Source organism: Hyla sarda, chromosome 4 (genome assembly GCF_029499605.1).
Source record: "Hyla sarda isolate aHylSar1 chromosome 4, aHylSar1.hap1, whole genome shotgun sequence".
NCBI classification, from domain to species: domain Eukaryota; kingdom Metazoa; phylum Chordata; class Amphibia; order Anura; family Hylidae; genus Hyla; species Hyla sarda.
In genome coordinates, this window is record NC_079192.1 from 24,582,380 (window position 1) to 24,605,741 (window position 23,362).

Below are 23,362 nucleotides of genomic sequence, written 5' to 3' on the forward strand. Positions count from 1 at the left end.
TGTGGGAGTCCCGCTTATCGGTAAGTTTTTATTTTAAACTTTTGGGTTGGGAAGATGTGACTAAGTGTTTTTTAATTCAGCAGGCGCTGAAGGGTTAGCAGAGGACCCACGTCCGGCGGGAGCGCAGTCGTCCGGTTTCCTATGCCTTGTTGGTGGCACTGCTGGCGGCAACGGGGGAGTGTTGTCCTTCTCAATTTGAGTCGTTGCTTTTTTCTGCTGCTTTTTGTGCCGCGTTTTTTGGCGCCTTTCGGGTCGGTGAGATGGTTCCTGCGTCCAAGTCGGGCTTGGGTGGTTTGTTTGAGGATGTCGTTTGCTCAAACGGCATCTTGCAGTTTCGTATCCGCAGGTCGAAAACGGATCAGATGGGCCAAGGGGCATGGGTTAGTTTGCGGTCCGTGGACGGGGAAGCGTGTCCTGTTCTGACGGTTCCCCTCTGACGCGCTACCAGTTCCAGGCAGTTTTTAAGCGGTGCCTTGGGGTTGTTGGTGCCCCAGTGGCTGAATTTGGCACACATTCCTTTCGGATTGGTGCGGCAACGGAGACGTCGCGTGCCGGGCTGGCCGTAGCGGACATTCAGCGCATTGGGAGATGGCGCTCGGTGTGTTATGCAGGATATTTTCGTCCGGAACTGCTTCTTTAAATTTTTTTCTGTTTCAGAGTCTCCGGTGGCTTCTGTGTTCTTCCTGGGGCATTCATATGTCCACCGGGCGGCCCAGAGGGCGAGTTGCCGTCCTGGCGGAAGATCGTTGGGTGTTCCGAACATCGATGCCCACTGGCGTGGTATTCCAGGCATGCGTTGGCAGCAAATTCTTTCAGAAGCGGTGGGCATTGCTGGAATGGTTCGATCTCCGGTGATCTTGGTCGTTCCATGACGGTGGGAACGACCTTTGTTTTACCCGTTTTCCAGAGCTCATCACCGTCATGAAAGTTGATGTGGAGAGGTTATCTGGCTTCTTTACGGAGCTGGTTTTGGTATGGTCTGAGATTGTACCTAGGGTCAAGTGGCAAGGGGCCAGGGACGCTGAGGCCATTGAGCGGTCTCGCCGCCTGGTCAATGCCAGAATGGCTCGTTTTGTTCGGTCCAAGGGTGGGGTGGTGGTCCGTCACCGCGAGCTGGAGGGTGACAATCTGCGATTCATGATCGCGGATGGGGTCCACCTCAATGATATTGGGCTGGACATTTTTCTATCGGGCCTGCAGGATGGTCTGGAGCAGGCCCTGTTCCTGGTGAGTGGCGGTCGGAGCTCCGTGTAGGGATACATGGGCTCCTAGTGGCATGGAAATGTTATGACCTGAGAAGATGGAAGATGCCGTGGGCAGTCATGCCCGTCGGGGATCCGACGGTTGGCACTCCTCTGCGGCTGTGGAACAGGTCAATATCACCGTTTTTGTTATCTGGTTACTGCTATGCAGTGTTGAGTTAGAGTTGCACGCTATAGTGCGGTTTATTACTATTAATAAATTTGGAGCTGTGACCACCACCTCAGCCCACTAAAAGAGAAGCACGGTGTCTGTCGTTATTTACTCAGCGGGGGGAGGGCAAAAGTTTGTAGAGGTAAGGTGTGTTCAATGCAGTCACGCTGAGATACACCGACAGTATTGCACACGACGGGCTTAAATACACCAGCTCGGCAGACCGTATCACACACACGACATGCTTAGATACATCCGCTCATCAGACCGTATCACACAGTATAGGTTTAGATACACCAGTGCTGCAGCATCTCTTCAGGTTAGATACGCTCTCTCGACAGGAGGAAAATACGTTAATAAATTGGGAAATCAGGCGGGAGAGATGCTTACACATTATACCAACAGGAAATGCTGGGACTTGTAGTTCCACGGTGTTTACCGTGCGCAGGTATATGTACGTATAATGATTTTATGGGGTCAAACTCCACAGCGTTGTATGGCAATAAGGAAGCGGCTGGGGGGTGAAGGAGCGGACGCTCTCCTCTCACTTCATCTCTGCTCCTATAGCCTGCGGGGTCTCCCTTTAGGTTTAACCCTTTCCTGACTCTCTCCCCCCTATAGCCATGTGTACGGGAGACTGTGCCAAGTTTATTGGGGCCTCGCTGTACCCCTTCTGCGCCCTTTGTATTATCTGTAACCTCTTACTGCTCTTCCCAGGCTGGACCACCGAGGCCGTCCAGGACCCCCAGGAGAAGCTGACCCCCGAGGTCCTGTATCTGGGGGGATTCTTCGGCAGTGGGCTTCTGGTAAGTACGGCGTTTGCCTCCAGCTGTTGCAAAACTACAACTCCCAGCATGCCCGGACAGCCGTTGGCTGTCCGGGCATGCTGGGAGTTGTAGTTTTGCAACAGCTGGAGGTGCGCTGGTGTGGACAACACCCAGCGTGCCAACAGCTGTGGCAGTTCCATGTGGGCTACGTATGGCAGAATTATATTGGCACTATATGGATTCTTCAGCAGGGCATTGTATATTGTTAGGGAACAATACTGCGGTGTTATGAGGGCTATTGATATATATATATGCAACAATTTCTTGGCACAATATGGCGGTACTATGTGGACTGTATATGCCAGCATTATCTTAGCACTATATGGCAGTATTATCAGAGCACTATATGGCAGTATTATGTGGACTGTATTTGGCAGTATTATTATAGCACTATATGGCAGTATTATGTGAACTGTATATGGCAGTACTATTATAGCACTATATGGCAGTATTATGTGAACTGTATATCGTGGTATAGTCATAGAACTATTATGTGGACTGTATATGGCAGCATTATCATAGCACTATATGGCAGTATTATGTGGACTGTATATGGTGGCATTACCATAGTACTATTATGTGGACTGTATATAGTAGCATTATCATAGCACCATATGGCAGTATTATGTGGACTGTATATGGTGGTATTATCATAGCACTTTATGGCAGTATTATGTGAACTGTATATCGTGGTATAATCATAGCACTATTATGTGGACTGTATATGGCAGCATTATCATAGCACTATATGGCAGTATTATGTGGACTGTATATGGTGGCATTACCATAGTACTATTATGTGGACTGTATATAGTAGCATTATCATAGCACCATATGGCAGTATTATGTGGACTGTATATGGTGGTATTATCATAGCACTATATGGCAGTATTACGTGGACTGTATATGGCAGTATTATCATAGCACTATTTGGCAGTATTACGTGGACTTTATATAGCAGCATTATCATAGCACTATATGGCAGTATTATGTGGACTGTATATAGCAGCATTATCATAGCACTTTATGGCAGTATTATCATAGCACTATATGGCAGTATTACGTGGACTGTATATGGCAGTATTATCATAGCACTATTTGGCAGTATTACGTGGACTGTATATAGCAGCATTATCATAGCACTTTATGGCAGTATTACGTGGACTGTATATGGCAGTATTATCATAGCACTATATGGCAGTATTACGTGGACTGTATATGGCAGTATTATCATAGCACTATTTGGCAGTATTATGTGGACTGTATATAGCAGCATTATCATAGCACTTTATGGCAGTATTACGTGGACTGTATATAGCAGCATTATCATAGCACTATATGGCAGTATTATGTGGACTGAATATGATGGTATTACCATAGTACTATTATGTGGACTGTATATGGCAGTATTATGTGGAATGTATATGGCGGTATTACCTTGCACTATATGGCAGTATTATGTGGACTGTATATGGCAGTATTATTTTAGAACTATATGGCAGTATTATGAGGACTGTATATGGTGGTATTATCTTAGCACTATATGGCAGTATTACGTGGACTGTATAAGGCAGTATTATTTTTGAACTATATGGCAGTATTATCTTAGCACTATATGGCAGTATTATGTGGACTGTCTATGGCAGTATTATCTTAGCACTATATGGCAGTATTATGTGGACTGTATATGGCAGTATTATCCTAGCAATATATGCAGTATTATATGGACGGTGTATGGCAGTATTATCTTAGCACTATATGGTGGTATTATGTGAATGCTTTAAGAAGATTTTCTTCGGACAGTGTATATCATTGGGGAACTATTGTTACGCCTAGCGCTCCGGGTCCCCGCTCCTCCCCGGAGCGCTCACGGCGTCTCTCTCCCCGCAGCGCCCCGGTCGGTCCCGCTGACCGGGAGCGCTGCACTGTCATGGCCGTCGGGGATGCGATTCGCACAGCGGGACGCGCCGCTCGCGAATCGCATCCCAGGTCACTTACCCGTCCCGGTCCCCTGCTGTCATGTGCTGGCGCGCGCGGCTCCGCTCTCTAGGGCGCGCGCGCGCCAGCTCTCTGAGACTTAAAGGGCCAGTGCACCAATGATTGGTGCCTGGCCCAATTAGCTTAATTGGCTCCCACCTGCTCCCAGACTATATCTGATCACTGCCCCTGCACTCCCTCGCCGGATCTTGTTGCCTTGTGCCAGTGAAAGCGTTTAGTGTGTCCAAAGCCTGTGTTACCTGAACCCTTGCTATCCATCTTGACTACGAACCTTGCCGCCTGCCCCCGACCTTCTGCTACGTCTGACCTTGCCTCTGCCTAGTCCTTCTGTCCCACGCCTTCTCAGCAGTCAGCGAGGTTGAGCCGTTGCTAGTGGATACGACCTGGTTGCTACTGCCGCAGCAAGACCATCCCGCTTTGCGGCGGGCTCTGGTGAAAACCAGTAGCCTCTTAGAACCGGTCCACTAGCACGGTCCACACCAATCCCTCGCTGACACAGAGGATCCACAACCTGTGAGCCGAATCGTGACAGTAGATCCGGCCATGGATCCCGCTGAGGTGCCGCTGCCAAGTCTCGCTGATCTTCCCACGGTGGTCGCTCAGCAATCGCAGCAGATTGCCCAACAAGGACAGCAGCTGTCGCAGTTGACCGCCATGTTACAGCAACTTCTGCCTCTGCTACAGCAGCAACCATCTCCTCCGCCAGCTCCTGCACCTCCTCCGCAGCGAGTGGCCGCTCCTAGCCTCCGCTTGTCCCTGCCGGACAAATTTGATGGAGACTCTAAACTCTGCCGTGGATTTCTGTCTCAGTGTTCCCTGCATATGGAGATGTTGTCGGACTTGTTTCCTTCAGAACGGTCTAAGGTGGCGTTCGTAGTAAGCCTTCTTTCAGGAAAGGCCTTGTCTTGGGCCACACCGCTCTGGGACCGCAATGATCCTGCCACAGCCACAGTCCAGTCCTTCTTCGCTGAAGTCCGTAGTGTCTTCGAGGAACCAGCCCGAGCTTCTTCTGCCGAGACTGCCCTGCTGAACCTGGTCCAGGGTAATTCTTCAGTGGGCGAGTACGCCATCCAATTTCGTACTCTTGCTTCCGAGTTATCATGGAATAACGAGGCTCTCTGCGCGACCTTTAAAAAAGGCCTATCCAGTCGCATCAAGGATGTGCTGGCCGCACGAGAGATTCCTGCCAACCTGCAAGAACTTATCCATTTGGCTACCCGCATTGACATGCGTTTTTCTGAGAGACACCAAGAGCTCCGCCAGGAAAAAGACTTAGATCTCTGGGCACCTCTCCCACAGCATCCTTTGCAGTCTACGCCTGGGCCTCCCGCCGAGGAGGCCATGCAAGTGGATCGGTCTCGCCTGACCCAGGAAGAGAGGAATCGCCGTAGGGAAGAAAATCTCTGTCTGTACTGTGCCAGTACCGAACATTTCTTGGTGGATTGCCCTATCCGTCCTCCACGTCTGGGAAACGCACGCACGCACCCAGCTCACGTGGGTGTAGCGTCTCTTGGTACAAAGTCTGCTTCTCCACGTCTCACGGTGCCCGTGCGGATTTCTCCTTCAGCCAACTCCTCCCTCTCAGCCGTGGCCTGCTTGGACTCCGGTGCCTCTGGGAATTTTATTTTGGAGTCGTTTGTGAATAAATTCCGCATCCCGGTGACCCGTCTCGTCAAGCCGCTCTACATTTCCGCGGTCAACGGAGTCAGATTGGATTGCACCGTGCGTTACCGCACAGAGCCCCTCCTGATGTATATTGGACCCCACCACGAAAGGATTGAGTTATTCGTCCTTCCCAACTGTACCTCTGAGGTCCTCCTCGGTCTGCCGTGGCTCCGGCTTCATTCTCCCACCCTTGATTGGACCACCGGGGAGATCAAGAACTGGGACTCTGCCTGCCATAGGAAGTGCCTCTCCCCCCCTCCCAGTCCCGTCAGGCAAGCCTCTGTGCCTCCTCATGGCCCCCGTCCTGGTGTCACACTGCCCCGTGCCAGGCTTCGCCCTCTGCCCTCCCTCCCCATTCCCACTCCTGCTGTGCTGCCTGCCGTTGAGGAAACCCTCCATTCTTTCCCGGTGTCCTCATCCCAGGGGAGGCAGTTACCGGACAAAGAAAAGGGGATACCTAAGGGGGGGGGGGGTACTGTTACGCCGAGCCCTCCGGGTCCCCGCTCCTCCCCGGAGCGCTCACGGCGTCTCTCTCCCCGCAGCGCCCCGGTCAGACCCGCTGACCGGGAGCGCTGCACTGTCATGGCCGTCGGGGATGCGATTCGCACAGCGGGACGCGCCCGCTCGCGAATCGCATCCCAGGTCACTTACCCGTCCCGGTCCCCTGCTGTCATGTGCTGGCGCGCGCGGCTCCGCTCTCTAGGGCGCGCGCGCGCCAGCTCTCTGAGACTTAAAGGGCCAGTGCACCAATGATTGGTGCCTGGCCCAATTAGCTTAATTGGCTCCCACCTGCTCCCAGACTATATCTTCTCACTTCCCCTGCACTCCCTGGCCGGATCTTGTTGCCTTGTGCCAGTGAAAGCGTTTAGTGTGTCCAAAGCCTGTGTTACCTGATCTTCTGCTATCCATCCTGACTACGAACCTTGCCGCCTGCCCCGACCTTCTGCTACGTCTGACCTTGTCTCTGCCTAGTCCTCCTGTCCCACGCCTTCTCAGCAGTCAGCGAGGTAGAGCCGTTGCTGGTGGATACGACCTGGTTGCTACTGCCGCAGCAAGACCATCCCGCTTTGCGGCGGGCTCTGGTGAACACCAGTAGCCTCTTAGAACCGGTCCACCAGCACGGTCCACGCCAATCCCTCGCTGACACAGAGGATCCACTACCTGTGAGCCGAATCGTGACAACTATATGGAAATATCATAGCACTATATGGTGGTATTATGTGGGTGCTTTATGAGAGTTTCATTTGGAGAGCGAATGCCAATCTGGAACTATATGGAGGCATTGCCATAGAACTATATGGAGGTATTATGTGGGTGCTTTCAGAGGGTTTTATTTGGGAAGTGTACATCATTTGGGCACTATATGGCAGTATTATCTTAGCACTATATGGTGGTATTATTTGCATGACTTCAGACAGTTTTATATGGATTGAGTATATCATTTGGGCACTATATGGAAGTATTATCTTAGCACTTTTATTTGGATAGAACATTTTAGGGAACTATATGGAAGTATTGCTTTAAGAGAGTTATATGGCAGTATCATAGTACTATATGACAGTACTATCTTAGCACTATGTAACAGTGTTATGTGGGTGCTTTAAGAGAGTTTTATTTGGATAGTGTATATAATCTGGGCACTATATGGCAGTGTAACCTTGTCATTATATGGCAGTATTATCTGGACTGTATATGGAAGAATTATCTTAGTACTATATGGTGTTATTATGTTGGTGCTTAAAGAGTTTTACTTGTATAGTGTACTTTTTTTTTAGCATTATATGGCAGTATTATGTGGGTACTTAAAGGCAGTTATATTTGGATGTTGTATATCATTTGGGAATGATATGGCAGTTTTATGTGGGTTCAATGAGGCAGAATTACCTTGGCACTAGATTATGGTATTTTGTAAACTGTATATAGAAGAATTATCACAGCACTATGTGGTGGTATTCTGTGAGCTGTATATGGCAGAACTATCTTAGCACTTTGTGGCGGTATTATGTGAGCTGTATATGGCAGAATTATCATAGCACTATGCGGTGGTATTCTGTAAGCTATATCTGGCAGAACTATCTTAGCACTATGTGGCTGTATTATGTGAGCTGTATATGGCAGAATTATCTTAGCACTATGTGGCTGTATAATGTGAACTGTATTTGGCAGTATTATCTTAGCACTATGTGGCTGTATTATGTGAACTGTACATGGCAGAATTATCTTAGCACTATGTGGCTGTATTATGTGAACTGTATATGGCAGAATTATCTTAGCACTATGTGGCTGTATTATGTGAACTGTATATGGCAGAAGTATCTTAGCACTATGTGGCTGTGTTATGTGGACTGTATATGGCAGAATTATCTTAGCACTATGTGGCTGTATTATGTGAACTGTATATGGCAGAATTATCTTAGCACTATGTGGCTGTATTATGTGAACTGTGTATGGCAGAAGTATCCTAGCACTATGTGGCTGTGTTATGCGGACTGTATATGGAAGAATTATCTTAGCACTATGTGGCTGTATTATGTGAACTGTACATGGCAGAATTATCTTAGCACTATGTGGCTGTGTTATGTGAACTGTACATGGTAGAATTATCTTAGCACTATGTGGCTGTATTATGTGAACTGTATATGGCAGAATTATCTTAGCACTATGTGGATGTATTATGTGAACTGTATATGGCAGAATTATCTTAGCACTATGTGGCTGTATTATGTGAACTGTATATGGCAGAATTATCTTAGCACTATGTGGCTGTATTATGTGAACTGTACATGGCAGAATTATCTTAGCACTATGTGGCTGTATTATGTGAACTGTACATGGCAGAATTATCTTAGCACTATGTGGCTGTATTATGTGAACTGTACATGGCAGAATTATCTTAGCACTATGTGGCTGTATTATGTGAACTGTACATGGCAGAATTATTTTAGCACTATGTGGCTGTATTATGTGAACTGTACATGGCAGAATTATCTTAGCACTATGTGGCTGTATTATGTGAACTGTACATGGCAGAATTATCTTAGCACTATGTGGCTGTATTATGTGAACTGTACATGGCAGAATTATCTTAGCACTATGTGGCTGTATTATGTGAACTGTATATGGCAGAATTATCTTAGCACTATGTGTCTGTATTATGTGAACTGTATATGGCAGAATTATCTTAGCACCATGTGGCTGTATTATGTGAACTGTATATGGCAGAATTATCTTAGCACTATGTGGCTGTATTTTGTGAGCTGTATATGGCAGAATTATTTTAGCACTATGTGGCTGTATTATGTGAACTATACATGGCAGAATTATCTTAGCACTATGTGGCTGTATTATGTGAACTGTACATGGCAGAAGTATCTTAGCACCATGTGGCTGTATTATGTGAACTGTATATGGCAGAATTATCTTAGCACTATGTGGCTGTATTTTGTGAGCTGTATATGGCAGAATTATTTTAGCACTATGTGGCTGTATTATGTGAACTATACATGGCAGAATTATCTTAGCACTATGTGGCTGTATTATGTGAGCTGTATATGGCAGAATTATCTTAGCACTATGTGGCTGTTATGTGAACTGTATATGGCAGAATTATCTTAGCACTATTTAGCTGTATTATGTGAACTGTACATGGCAGTATTATCTTAGCACTATGTGGCTGTATTATGTGAACTGTATATGGCAGAAGTATCTTAGCACTATGTGGCTGTGTTATGTGAACTGTACATGGTAGAATTATCTTAGCACTATGTGGCTGTATTATGTGAACTGTATATGGCAGAATTATCTTAGCACTATGTGGATGTATTATGTGAACTGTATATGGCAGAATTATCTTAGCACTATGTGGCTGTATTATGTGAACTGTATATGGCAGAATTATCTTAGCACTATGTGGCTGTATTATGTGAACTGTATATGGCAGAATTATCTTAGCACTATTTGGCTGTATTATGTGAACTGTTCATGGCAATATTATCTTAGCACTATGTGGCTGTATTATGTGAACTGTATATGGCAGTATTATCTTAGCACTATGTGGTTGTATTATGTGAACTGTAAATGGCAGAATTATCTTAGCACTATGTGGCTGTATTATGTGAACTGTATATGGCAGTATTATCTTAGCACTATGTGGTTGTATTATGTGAACTGTAAATGGCAGAATTATCATAGCACTATGTGGCTGTATTATGTGAACTGTACATGGCAGAATTATCTTAGCACTATGTGGCTGTATTATGTGAACTGTATATGGTAGAAGTATCTTAGCACTATGTGGCTGTGTTATGTGAACTGCACATGGCAGAATTATCTTAGCACTATGTGGCTGTATTATGTGAACTGTATATGGCAGAATTATCTTAGCACTATGTGGCTGTATTATGTGAACTGTATATGGCAGTATTATCTTAGCACTATGTGGCTGTATTATGTGACCTGTATATGGCAGTATTATCTTAGCACTATGTGGCTGTATTATGTGAACTGTATATGGCAGAATTATCTTAGCACTATGTGGCTGTATTATGTGAACTGTACATGGCAGAATTATCTTAGCACTATGTGGCTGTATTATGTGAACTGTATATGGCAGAATTATCTTAGCACTATGTGGCTGTATTATGTGAACTGTACATGGCAGAATTATCTTAGCACTATGTGGCTGTATTATGTGAACTGTATATGGCAGAATTATCTTAGCACTATGTGGCTGTATTATGTGAACTGTGTATGGCAGAATTATCTTAGCACTATGTGGCTGTATTATGTGAACTGTATATGGCAGAAGTATCTTAGCACTATGTGGCTGTGTTATGTGAACTGTACATGGCAGTATTATCTTAGCACTATGTGGCTGTATTATGTGAACTGTGTATGGCAGAATTATCTTAGCACTATGTGGCTGTATTATGTGAACTGTATATGGCAGAACTATCTTAGCACTATGTGGCTGTATTATGTGAGCTGTATATGGCAGAATTATCTTAGCACTATTTAGCTGTATTATGTGAACTGTACATGGCAGTATTATCTTAGCACTATGTGGCTGTATTATGTGAACTGTATATGGCAGTATAATCTTAGCACTATGTGGCTGTATTATGTGAACTGTACATGGCAGTATTATCTTAGCACTATGTGGCTGTATTATGTGAACTGTACATGGCAGAATTATCTTAGCACTATGTGGCTGTATTATGTGAACTGTATATGGCAGAACTATCTTAGCACTATGTGGCTGTATTATGTGAGCTGTATATGGCAGTATTATCTTAGCACTATGTGACTGTATTATGTGAACTGTATATGGCAGAATTATCTTAGCACTATGTGGTTGTATTATGTGAACTGTTCATGGCAATATTATCTTAGCACTATGTGGCTGTATTATGTGAACTGTATATGGCAGAATTATCTTAGCACTATGTGGCTGTATTATGTGAACTGTATATGGCAGAATTATCTTAGCACTATGTGGCTGTATTATGTGAACTGTATATGGCAGAATTATCTTAGCACTATGTGGCTGTATTATGTGAACTGTATATGGCAGAATTATCTTAGCACTATGTGGCTGTATTATGTGAACTGTATATGGCAGAATTATCTTAGCACTATGTGGCTGTATTATGTGAACTGTATATGGCAGAATTATCTTAGCACTATGTGGCTGTATTATGTGAACTGTACATGGCAGAATTATCTTAGCACTATGTGGCTGTATTATGTGAACTGTACATGGCAGAATTATCTTAGCACTATGTGGCTGTATTATGTGAACTGTATATGGCAGAACTATCTTAGCACTATGTGGCTGTATTATGTGAGCTGTATATGGCAGTATTATCTTAGCACTATGTGACTGTATTATGTGAACTGTATATGGCAGAATTATCTTAGCACTATGTGGTTGTATTATGTGAACTGTTCATGGCAATATTATCTTAGCACTATGTGGCTGTATTATGTGAACTGTATATGGCAGAATTATCTTAGCACTATGTGGCTGTATTATGTGAACTGTATATGGCAGAATTATCTTAGCACTATGTGGCTGTATTATGTGAACTGTATATGGCAGAATTATCTTAGCACTATGTGGCTGTATTATGTGAACTGTATATGGCAGAATTATCTTAGCACTATGTGGCTGTATTATGTGAACTGTATATGGCAGAATTATCTTAGCACTATGTGGCTGTATTATGTGAGCTGTATATGGCAGAACTATCTTAGCATCATATGGGGGTCCCCCAACCTAAAAACATGAATCTTTATAAGCACCAATATCATTTTACATTCTCCCCTTAAATTTTCAGTCCTGTCCTCGCTGCTGTTCCCTGCTGTCAGCCATTTCAATCTAATGTGCGATCTAAGGGTGGAGCCAGGGGTGTGTTCACCAATAGGCCAACAAGGCCCGGGCCTAGGGCAGCGGTTGTAGGGGGGCAGCAGAAATTAAACGTTGCTCAGAGGGTGAGGGAGGATCAGAGCCATGTTGTGTACACAGGTTCCGAGTCAGTAGAGGGCGCTACAAACTGTAAACTGACTCTAGGCCATCTCCTCAGCTGACACCATAGTATGTTCCATAGGCTCCGACCCTTATGTCTCATCTCTAAGGGGCCACTCCAGCCCCACTAACACGTCTTTTCCTTCTTCTAGGTCCTCATCCCTGCAATATGTATACAGTATACCGGTCGGCATGGAAAACTCAACAACCGAGTTGGGGTAAGATTATAAAGATACAACCAGAGCAGTGGTTTCCCAACCAGTGTGCCTCCAGCTGTTGAAAAACTACAACTCCCAGCATGCCCGGACAGCCAACGGCTGTCCGGTCATGCTGGGAGGTGTAGTTTTGCAACAGCTGGGAGCACCCTGGTTGAGAAACCCTGGCTGGGAGTTGTAGTTTTGCAAGGGTCCATAAAAGGGCTTGTACTTAACCCCTTAAGGACTCAGCCCATTTTGGCCTTAAGGACTTTTTCCTCCTCGCCTTCTAAAAATCATAACTCTTTTATATTTTCATCCACAGACTAGTATGAGGGCTTGTTTTTTGCGCGACCAGTTGTCCTTTTTAATGACATCACTCATTATATCATAAAATGTATGGCGCAACCAAAAAACACTATTTTTGTGGGGAAATTAAAACGAAAAACGCAATTTTGCTAATTTTGGAAGGTTTTGTTTTCACGCCGTACAATTTCTGGTAAAAATGACGTGTGTTCTTTATTCTGAGGGTCAATACGATTAAAATGATACCCATTATTATATACTTTTATATTATTGTTGCGCTTAAAAAAAATCACAAACTTTTTAACCAAATTAGTATGTTTATAATCCCTTTATTTTGATGACCTATAACTTTTTTATTTTTCCGTATAAGCGGCAGGATGGGGGCTCATTTTTTGTGCCATGATCTGTACTTTTTTTTGGTACCACATTTGCATATAAAAAACTTTTAATACATTTTTTATAATTTTTTTTTAAATAAAATGTATTAAAAAAGTAGGAATTTTGGACTTTTTTTTTCTTCGTTCACGCCGTTCACCGTACAGGATCATTAACATTTTATTTTAATAGTTCGGACATTTACGCACGCGGCGATACCAAATATGTCTATAAAAAAAATGTTTACGCTTTTTGGGGGTAAAATAGGAAAAAACGGACGTTTAACTTTTTTATTGGGGGAGGGGATTTTTCACTTTTTTTTTACTTTTACTTTGACATTTTTTTAAATTTTTTTTTACACTTGAATAGTCCCCATAGGGGACTATTCATAGCAATACCATGATTGCTAATACTGATCTGTTCTATGTATAGGACATAGAACAGATCAGTATTATCGGTCATCTTCTGCTCTGGTCTGCTCGATCACAGACCAGAGCAGGAGACGCCGGGAGACGCACGGAGGAAGGAGAGGGGACCTCCGTGCGGCGCTCTGAATGATCGGATCCCCGCAGCAGCGCTGCGGGCGATCCGATCATTCATTCAAATCACGCACTGCCGCAGATGCCGGGATCTGTATTGATCCCGGCACCTGAGGGGTTAATGGCGGACGCCCGAGAGATCGCGGGCGTCGGCCATTGCCGGCGGGTCCCTGGCTGCGATCAGCAGCCGGGATCAGCCGCGCATGACACGGGCATCGCTCCGATGCCCGCGGTTATGCACAGGACGTAAATGTACGTCCTGGTGCGTTAAGTACCACCTCACCAGGACGTACATTTACGTCCTGCGTCCTTAAGGGGTTAAAGGGGTACTCCAGTGGAAAACAATTATTATTATTATTTTTAATCAACTGGTGCCAGAAAGTTTAACAGATTTGTAAATTACTTCTATTTAAAAATCTTAATCCTTCCAGTACTTATCCGCTGCTGAAGTTCTTTTCTTTTTGAAATTCCTTTCTGTCTGACCACAGTGCTCTCTGCTGACACCTCTGTTCATGTCAGGAACTGTCCAGAGTAGGAGAGGTTTGCTATGGGGATTTGCTTGTACGCTGGACAGTTCCAGTTTGACTGGGGCGGTACACCTGTCAAACAGTAACGCAGGTGTCCTAAGGCGAGCTCAGGGAGGACAGACACCTCCCGTGGAGCAGAAGGGCAAATCTCCCCCAAAGTGCGAAATGTTGTCATGAGGAGAAAGTGATTTGACCTATAATCACACTTAAGGTGTTTTATAGGGATTTGAATTGTTGCTGCATTTTAGCTGTTATTTTTTTTATTTTATTTATTTTTTTGCAGCAATTTCTCAAAATTGAGGTAAAAATTACAAATGTTTACCACATTTTCACAATTTTGGTACAATATCTCTTTTTTTGCCATGATTTGGGGGGAAAAAAGCAGCAAGAAATGCAACATGAAAACAAAGCCTCAGGGAAGGTATATAACTACTATATATACTGATCCCATAGAGATAGCAGCAGTATACAGATAGAGCTGGAGGAGAGGTGTATAACTACTATATATACTGATCCCATAGAGATAGCAGCAGTATACAGATAGAGCTGGAGGAGAGGTGTATAACTACTATATATACTGATCCCATAGAGATAGTAGTAGTATACAGATTTAGCTGGAGGAGAGGTGTATAACTACTATATATACTGATCCCATAGAGATAGTAGTAGTATACAGATTTAGCTGGAGGGGAGGTGTATAATAACTATATATCTTGATCCCATAGAGATAACAGCAGTATACAGATAGAGCTGGAGGGGAGGTATATAATGACTATATATCTTGATCCCATAGAGATAACAGCAGTATACAGATAGAGCTGGAGGGGAGGTGTATAACTACTATATATCCTGATCCCATAGAGATAACAGCAGTATACAGATAGAGCTGGAGGGGAAGTGTATAACTACTATATATACTGATCCCATAGAGATAACAGCAGTACACAGATAGAGCTGGAGGGGAGGTGTATAACTACTATATACACTGATCCAATAGAGATAGCAGCAGTATACAAATAGAGCTGGAGGGGAGGAGTATAACTACTATATATTCTAATCCTATAGAGATAGCAGCAGTATACAGATAGAACTGGAGGGGAGATGTATAACTACTATAGAGATTGATCCCCTAGAGATAGCAGCAGTATACAGAAAGAGGTGGAGGGGAGGTGTATAACTACTATATATTCTAATCCTATAGAGATAGCAGCAGCAGTATACAGATAGAGCTGGAGGGGAGGTGTATAACTACTATATAGACTGATCCCATAGAGATAACAGAAGTATACAGATAGAGCTGGAGGGGAGGTGTGTAATTACTATATATATCCTGATCCCATAGAGATAACAGCAGTATACAGAGAGAGCTGGAGGGGAGGTGTATAACAACTACTATATATACTGATCCCATAGAGATAACAGCAGTATACAGATAGAGCTGGAGGGGAGGTGTATAACTACTATATACACTGATCCAATAGAGATAGCAGCAGTAGACAAATAGAACTGGAGGGGAGATGTATAACTACTATATAGATTGATCCCCTAGAGATAGCAGCAGTATACAGAAAGAGGTGGAGTGGAGGTGTATAACTACTATATATTCTAATCCTATAGAGATAGCAGCAGCAGTATACAGATAGAGCTGGAGGGGAGGTATATAACTACTACTACTACCCATAGAGATGGAGTTGGGAGGGTTCTGGGAGCTAGTAAGAGAAGAACTGATGGGTGATGTCATCCTGACATCCTGTTGTGTCCATTAGGCACTGGAAGATTTGGAGAGTCAGACTGGTGACCACATGACCAAATTACAATAATAAAACCCCGGATGAAGCTGTGCTGAAATAAAACAGATTACACAGAAGGACTAGTGAGGGTGAGTGCGCGTGATATAAGCTAGAAACCCAAAGAAACATTTCCTCTGGTGAACCCAAACTAGCCATAAAGCTTTATAAGTCATCGATATATCTCCAGGGCTTTAAACTCTCGGCAACCCAACTGATCACCTGATAAAAAGGGGGTGACCCATCAAAGGACTCAGGCAGTGGTCTCAAACTGTGGCCTTCCAAATGTTGCAAAACTTCAACTCCCAGCATGCCCGGGCAGCCAACGGCTGTCCGGGCATGCTGGGGGTTGAAGTTTTGCAACATCTGCAGGGCCACAGCTTGAGACCACTGGACTAGGGGATCTTCTGAGGAGACTTTGGTGTAGACCATCATCCACATAGGAGTAGACCATTTTTTGGGAACTTAATTTGCTACTATGGTCAGCTGCAAGTACATTGTGAGCATCACATCCACCTCCAGCTTCAAGGTCATCTCCAGCAATCATTGCAGCTCTGTTTTGCCGTCCAGCTCCCTCTCTGAGAGCAGCCCCCACCCTCCTGCTCTGAGCAGTAGAGAGAGGTTCAGTGTCTGATTGGCTGAGGCTGCACACACTTCCCAGTTCTCAGCACTAAAGAAAGCATGACTTATCAGTGCAGGGCAGAAACCACATGGTCTGTGTATCTTAGGAGGGTGGGGGCTGCTTTCAGAGAGGGATTTGGACAGAGACAGAGTGGATTTCTGGATGATGTCATTCCCTCACTGCCCTACATAGCCAATGGATGATATTTAAACAATTAAATAAGTTGATGAGTGGGAAAGGATGGGCTATGGGTTTAGTTCCCCGGAGTACCCCTTTAATGTTGATTACGGTATATATTCTTATGGTATAGAACCTGAATGAATCTCATTGACCTTGTCTTCTCTCCGTAGATGTTGGTCTCAATAGTCCTGGCGGCAGTCGCGGTTTGCGGATCCATCTATGGATTTGTCACGTCCTTGTTGGGTCTTCTCCACGGCCCTCAGTGTTATTACCAGTTCATCAGCGGAGACCGTCGCTGGACGTCCCCCTTTAAACGAGAATGGGAGTATCTAGAGTAAGTGTCAAGAAGGAAAAATTCTAAATTTCATAAAGCCATACCGAGATGGACCCTAATAAAAGGATGTGAGGTCATGTGATGATGTTCTCTCTTCACAGATTGGAGCGCAGCTACCTGTTCCACAGGGAGGTCTGGAGCCGTTGTACCATACCGGTAGGAGTGGTTGAGTTCAATGTCATCTTGTTCTCCACTATCATGGTGGCCAGCGCGGTTCAAGTCGTCCTCTGCACCATTCAGATGATTAATGGTTTGTTAGGCTTCCTCTGTGGGACCTGCCAAAGGAGACGCGGGACAGTATAAATGTGAGTAGATGTGTTATAGTTACTGCTGGGTATTAGGTGTTATTTTTATGAATCTACTAGCAGAGTACACAGTGTTACCTGGTCTTCCTACCTAAACCTTGTGGGAGAGGAAAAGTAACAATGATGCTCTTGTCCTCATATCTCGTCCTCATATCCCGTCCTCACATTCCAACCTCATTTCCCATCATCATATCTCGTCCTTATATCCCATCCTCATATCCCGACCTCATATCCCGACTTCAAATATCCCGACCTCATATCCCGACCTCATATCCCGACCTCATATCTCGTCCTCATATCCCATCCTCATATCCCGTCCTCATATCTCGTCCTCATATCCTGTCCTCATATCCCGTCCTCACATCCGGACTTCAAATATCCCGACCTCATATCCCGACCTCATATCCCGACCTCATATCCCGACCTCATATCCCGACCTCATATCCCGTCCTCATAGCCTTCCCTTACACTAACCATTCTCAGCATGATGTTTAAAACTCCCGGGCAATCTTTGCAGCCCAGGAGTAACGTGATAAGTAAATGAACCAGAAGTCCCATCGTATTGCATGGGACTTCAGACAAAAAAAAACACCCTCGCATAAGAAGGTGGGTTAAGGTTAATTTAACTCTTCTTACTTTTTAGTTAACATATAAGTAACATGTGTGCAAGGTTTTATCAAAATATCTCCAGCCATTTGCAAGCTATGCTGGAATATACATATATACATATATACATAAATAATTATATACAAACACACATATATACATACATAATTATATACAAACACACATATATACATACATAATTATATGCAAACACACATACATACATAAATAATTATATACAAACACACATACATACATAAATAATTATATACAAACACACATACATACATAAATAATTATATACAAACACACATACATACATAAATAATTATATACAAACACACATATACATATATAATAATATACAAACACACATACATACATACATAATTATATACAAACACACATACATACATAAATAATTATATACAAACACATATATACATAAATAATTATATACAAACACACATACATACATACATAAGTAATTATATACAAACACACATACATACATAAATAATTATATACAAACACACATAGATAAATAATTATATACAAACACACATATACATAAATACTTATATACAAACACACATACATACATAAATAATGATATACAAACATAAATATACATTAATAATTATATACAAACACACATATACATACATAAATAATTATATACAAACAAATTTACATAAATAATTATATACAAACATAAATATACATAAATAATTATATACAAACACACATACATACATAAATAATTATATACAAACACACATATATACATAAATAATTATATACAAACACACATATATACATACATAATTATATACAAACACACATACATACATACATAATTATATACAAACACACATATACATATATAATAATATACAAACACACATATATACATATATAATAATATACAAACACACATATATACATATATAATAATATACAAACACACATATATACATATATAATAATATACAAACACACATATATACATATATAATAATATACAAACACACATACATAAATAATTATATACAAACACACATTCATACATAAATAATTATATACAAACACACATACATAAATAATTATATACAAACACACATTCATACATACATAATTATATACAAACTCACATACATACATAAATAATTATATACAAACTCACATTCATACATACATAATTATATACAAACACACATATACATATATAATAATATACAAACACACATATACATATATAATAATATACAAACACACATATACATATATAATAATATACAAACACACATATACATATATAATAATATACAAACACACATACATAAATAAATTACCGTATTTATCGGCGTATCACACGCACTTTTTAGGCTAAAATTTTTAGCCTAAAGTCTATGTGCGTGTTATACGCCGATACACCCCCAGGAAAGGCAGGGGGAGAGAGGCCATCGCTGCCGGTTTCTCTCCCCCTGCCTTTCCTGGGGTCTAGAGCGCTGCTGCCGGCCCTTCTCACCCCCTGGCTATCGGCGCCGCTGCCCGTTCTGTCCCCCTGACTATCGGTGCCGGCGCCCCATTGCTGGCGCCGCTGCCCCGTTGCCTCCACCCATTCCCGGTGGCATAATTACCTGTTGCCGGGGTCGGGTCCGCGCTGCTTCAGGCCTCCAGCATGCGTCCCCTGCGTCGTTGCTATGCGCTGCACGACGCGGCGCATGACGTCAGTGCGCCGCGCCGTGCATAGCAACGACGCAGGGGACGCACGCCGGAGGCCTGAAGCAGCGCGGACCCGACCCCGGCAACAGGTAATTATGCCACCGGGGATGGGGGGAAGCAACGGGGCAGCGGCACCGGCAATGGGGCACCTGCACTGATAGTCAGGGGGACAGAACAGGCAGCGGCGCCGATAGCCAGCGGGAGAGAAGGGCCGGCAGCAGGGCTCTAGACCCCAGAAAAGGTAGGGGGAGAGAAGCGGGCAGCGACGGCCCCTCTCCCCCTGCCTTTCCTGGTGGTGTATCGGGGTATACACGCGCACACACGCACCCTCATTTTACCATGGATATTTGGGTAAAAAACTTTTTTTACCCAAATATCCTTGGTAAAATGAGGGTGCGTGTTATAGGCCGGTGCGTGGTATACTCCGATAAATACGGTATATACAAACAAATTTACATAAATAATTATATACAAACACACATTCATACATAAATAATTATATACAAACACACATACATAAATAATTATATACAAACACACATACATAAATAATTATATAAAAACATAAATACATACATAAATAATTATATACAAACATAAATACATAAATAATTATATACAAATACACATATACATACATAATTATATACAAACACACATATATACATACATAATTATATTCAAACATAAATACATAATTATATACAAACACACATACATATATAATCATATACAAACATAAATAATTATATACAAACACACATATATATATATGGTACATATATAATTGTATACAAATACACATATACACATATTTAATTATATACAAACACACATATATACATACAAAAATACTTATATACAAACACACATACATAAATAATTATATACAAACATAAATACATAAATAATTATATACAAACATAAATGCATAAATAATTATATACAAACACACACATATATACGGTACATATATAATTGTATACAAATACACATATATACATATATACTTATATACAAACACACATATATACATACAAAAATACTTATATACAAACACGCATACATACATACATAAATAATTATATACAAACACACACATATATACATACATAAATAATTATATACAAACACATATATACATAAATACTTATATACAAACACACATATATACATGCATACATTCTTATATACAAACATACATACATACATAAATAATTATATACAAACATAAATATACATAAATAATTATATACAAACACACATATACATACATAAATACTTATATACAAACACACATACATACATACATAATTATATACAAACACACATAGATAAATAATTATATACAAACACACATACATACATAGATAAATAAATACTTATATACAAACACACATACATACATACATAAATTCTTATATACAAACACACATATATGCATACATAAATACTTACATACAAACACACATATATACATACATAAATTCTTATATACAAACATACATATATACATACATAAATACTTATATACAAACACATATATACATACATACATAAATTCTCATATACAAAAACACACACACACACATATATATATATATATATATATATACATAAATTCTTATATACAAACACACATACATACAGATGTGAAGTTTTATACATATATAGATGAATAAATATATGCTAAGAGCACAGTGACCACTAGATGGCGATAAGATACACATTACAGAAACCAAAGTCCAGGGCTGCAATCTATTATGTAAATAAGCAATAAAATAGTCAGAGATACCCATAATGTATCATATGTTATGGAACATGTGGAATAACCCCCAAAAAAGCTTTGATGTACCCCAAAAATTTAGAATACAAGACGGGTAATTCTAATAGAGAACTGCTATACGCATTACCACCATTAGATGTCTCCACTTCTCTCTAATACAGACAGCTATGGACATATTGCTGCAGCCGCGAGATGCTACATGATCTTAAAGCATAATCTCAATGGGGGGAAATATTGTGTTGGGTGATTTGTGATGATATAGTTACAAAGTGTTTTCTAACCAGGGTGCCCCCGGCTGTTGCAAAACTACAACTCCCAGCATGCCCGGACAGCCGAAGGCTGTCCGGGCATGCTGGGAGTTGTAGTTTTGCAACAGCTACAAGCACCCTGGTTGGCCCCCAGTGCTATAACCTATGATTTTGCCACACTCACGGTCACCCCGTTTTCACACCCTTCTAGTGATTTCATTACAGCCTGCAATACACACATTGGCCACTAGGTGGTAATAAGGCAGAAAAGTCTCCCTCCCAGCAATATATCCCATTATACAAGGGGGTTTCCTAGCACCTAAATTATCTATAAAGTTATAATATTTAAATATAAGAATCTTTTTATTCTTTTTCTACTACAGGATGAAGCAGCAGAAGCTAAGTCTTTCGGATCCCTACTCCCATCGTCCTGACTTCTCGTAATGGGAGAACCGGAGAAAATGGTCATCACCAGTAGATATTGATGCATGAGAAACTGGAAATAAAATCCATCTCCTATCTGTAGCCAGGGGGCGCTATGTATAATACTAGTAATATAATCATTATACTGTATATCCTTATCCTCATTATTTTAAAAGAGTATATATCGTATTAGCTGAAAATGTTTTATTCATTTGTAAATATATGTAATCTCTCATATTGTACTGATCCTGAGTTATATCCTGTAACTCTTTTTATTATAAAAATGAAAAACACACCTGATACAAAACATAAAACAAAAACAAGCTTAACCAGCTATAACAAAAATAAAATTACAAAAACAAACTCTGCCTAACCGGCCAGCCCAAACTTACTAAAATACACTTTTTTTTTTCTTTTCCCCATACCAATACAACACACACAAACACTCATTCCAAAAAAAATGAACATAAAAATAGCCCAACTTGGCTTATAAAAATATATAAACATAAAATTCAGCACAACTTGGCTATAAAAACAAAACAAAAGAAAAGGAACATAAAAGTAGCACAACTTGGCTATAACTGAAAAATTACCCTTACCCAGGGGATAAAATAAATAAATAAAAAATAAATAAATAAAAAATGAATAAATAAATAAATAAATAAATAAAAAATAAAAAATTGCTCAGCACAACTTGCTAAAAAAACAACGCTCTGCCTCCCAGCCAGAGATCCACAGGTGAAAAAAGGGCAAGGAAAAGCAGCGCGGAGATGCGGCCGGAGAGAGGGCCCAAAGAGCCCAGCCCCACGCACCGCCCCCGCACGGCCGCAAGGCCCACGAAGCACGCCCAGCACGGCAAGGAGCAGAGGACGGCCAGAGAGGATCTGCGCGCGGCCCAGAAACCGGCGAGCGCCGGACCCAAAAATAGCAAGCCACAACCGAAGAAAAGGACAACACCGCCGAAAAGAGAGAC

The 23,362-nt window shown here is 42.0% G+C and overlaps 1 protein-coding gene across 1 annotated transcript; it reads left to right on the forward strand.

Annotated features, from left to right (window-relative positions):
* The first annotated feature begins 431 nt into the window (after nt 1–431).
* On the forward strand, nt 432–22,628 carry LOC130367631 (transmembrane 4 L6 family member 5-like). Its single transcript, XM_056570196.1, has 5 exons — nt 432–2,219; nt 12,582–12,647; nt 17,130–17,293; nt 17,395–17,598; nt 22,350–22,628. Exons 1-4 carry the CDS (start codon nt 2,037–2,039, stop codon nt 17,594–17,596), a joined length of 615 nt encoding a protein of 204 aa, XP_056426171.1. The 5' UTR covers nt 432–2,036; the 3' UTR covers nt 17,597–17,598; nt 22,350–22,628.
* Nucleotides 22,629–23,362: the final 734 nt, after the last annotated feature.

Bases quoted from the DNA above. Each gene is read 5' to 3' on its own strand.
- LOC130367631 (XM_056570196.1), top strand. From the start codon at position 2,037: ATGTGTACGGGAGACTGTGCCAAGTTTATTGGGGCCTCGCTGTACCCC. The intron at 12,648-17,129 runs GTAAGATTATAA...TTCTCTCCGTAG, and splicing joins AACTCAACAACCGAGTTGGG to ATGTTGGTCTCAATAGTCCT. The intron at 17,294-17,394 runs GTAAGTGTCAAG...CTCTCTTCACAG, and splicing joins CGAGAATGGGAGTATCTAGA to ATTGGAGCGCAGCTACCTGT.